The 2129-nt window shown below is 43.8% G+C and overlaps 1 protein-coding gene across 1 annotated transcript; it reads right to left on the bottom strand.

The window, feature by feature from the left end:
- Positions 1-1594, bottom strand: cxcl8a (chemokine (C-X-C motif) ligand 8a). Its single transcript, XM_079998798.1, has 4 exons — positions 1430-1594; positions 868-1000; positions 653-739; positions 1-506 (listed from the first exon to the last, which is right to left on the bottom strand). Exons 1-4 carry the CDS (start codon positions 1494-1496, stop codon positions 494-496), a joined length of 300 nt encoding a protein of 99 aa, XP_079854924.1. The 5' UTR covers positions 1497-1594; the 3' UTR covers positions 1-493.
- Positions 1595-2129: the final 535 nt, after the last annotated feature.

The raw sequence follows: 2129 nt of genomic DNA, 5'->3' as shown, positions 1-2129 counted from the left end.
GAGTAGGAGTACACAATTCCCATTCAGGTCTTGTTGACTTTTATTTAGAAACAATGACAGTAGCAGAACCAGCCTCTAAGTTACAAAGAAATACAAATAAATAACAATAATAAATACATAGGAAAATAAATAGTTTGACAGAGTCTTAATAATAATAGTGCACAAACTATATTCAGAAGCAATCGAAGAAATGCTAAATTAAATACAGAGTGAAACTCCAAAGGACACAAAGGTTCTTCTAAAAAACAAACAAGTAAAAAACAAACAAACAAAAAACATCAACTTGTACGATACAATCGCAGTCAGAGAAGGTATGGCTCAGTACTTAGGACTATTTACACCCAACTCGTTCTGAACATGAAAGGCAGTCTGCCAACATCAAAATCAACTTGATGAGTTTGACAGCTAAATGGAATTAATACTTTTTTGCACACATATCATTTGCCTGGATCCTGCTGATCCTCCTTTTCTTGTTTTGGCCTCTTGTGCCTATTCAGCGCCTTCTGCTGCAAAGGAAATAGAAAAAAGAAGGATTAGTTCCCATGTCAGCAGCGTACGCAGATATTTAAGTCATGTTGAATTGAACTGTTTTCTTCCTCATTCCAGCATGTGTGTGTGTGCGGCGGCCTACAAGCGTTTGACCTGCGCTCACCTTGAAATGATCCTCTCAATGACGAGCTTTACCCACGGAGCTTCGGGATCCAGGCAGACCTCCTGACCGGTCTTCTTCAAGGTAGCACTGTGGGGCACACGACAGAGAGAGACGGAGTCAGAACAATTACGTTGATCCATTAACCCCACACGGACGTCTTCCCCTTCCTGACGTGGCCGTCGGGCGGATCGGGGTCGGCGGCGACGGGGACTCACATGATCTCGGTCTCCTCGCAGTGGGAGTTGCCGGGGATCAGCTCCACCCTCTCGATGTGGCGGCCGATGGGGCGGCTCTCGGTCTGGATGCAGCGGCAGCGCAGCTCCTGTCCCGGGCCTGTCAGGCTCATCCCTGGCGGGAGACAAAAAGGAGTTACACTGAGTTCAATGGTATCAATGGTAGGTGACAGTGGCTTCCACACAGGGATAAGAAAGAGAGAGAGAGAGAGAGAGAGAAAACACCTAAAGTACACTTAAAGACACTATGACTACAATAGGTGCTAAGTACTACTGTGGCTTTTTCCCCCAGATAAGTGCTCGTGCAAATCACAAGTACAATCTGCAATCGATAAAATAGTATAGAATGTGTTACACTCTGCTTTCAGAAAAGTAGAGGTATTTGCTTTGAAATGAAGAGTTGAAAGCGTCCAAAGCTGAATATACTTAAGTAGGTACGGATACCTCAACGAACAAACTTTCCACCACTGGACGGAGCTTGACAACAAACTGCATTTTATTCTTGCTGGAGTATTGTACTGTTGCAAAAAAAAAAAAGACTTACCCTCAGAAATGGTGAGCAGGGCCAGGAGAACCACCAGAGCGCCGACTGTCATTTTGCTGCTTGTCATCTTCGTGCTAGAGAATGTTTGGGAGGTTTGGGAGCTGGTTCAGTTCACTCTGCTTGCTGCGATATTTTCCTTGTTGTGGTTTGGCAGCTTTCCCTCTCTCTTCTCTCCCTGGAGGTTGTTTAAATCTGCCGCTGAAGAGGAAAGTGGCTCCTTTTAAACTGTTGTCTGACATGAGTCATGACACTGTGAAGTAAGCGTTGCGCAAGCCGGGGATGTTTCAAAGAAAATTCACATCCTGGCTTGACTGACGTATGCGCCGTATTCATACGGTCGTTTGTCATGGATTTATTCCTGACAGAACTTTGACAAGAGCAGGAAACAGTAAACTTGAGATAGAGTGGAGTCTTAAATTGACTGGTAAGAGAGGAATGTCCCTGCTATCGTTTTCTTGCACAAGTTCAAGGGATTATTTGTCACATACATATACATACGGCCATACATATATGCAGCGAAATGTCATTATGCACATCATGTGATTATGCACGATAAGCTCTATAAGCTCTAAAGATACTAAAAACACTAAAATGTGCGTCAGGCTTTGGTTTTGAAAACGGATTCACTGGAGTAATACAATTGACCAGATGCAGTAAATGGATGGCTGTCTGATCGATTTACAGACCCATAAGTTGTTCT

This window comes from Zeus faber, assembly GCF_960531495.2.
Source record: "Zeus faber genome assembly, chromosome: 4".
NCBI lineage: Eukaryota > Metazoa > Chordata > Actinopteri > Zeiformes > Zeidae > Zeus > Zeus faber.
The sequence above is the reverse complement of the archived record's forward strand: the minus strand, read 5'-3'. Positions and strand labels throughout refer to the sequence as shown.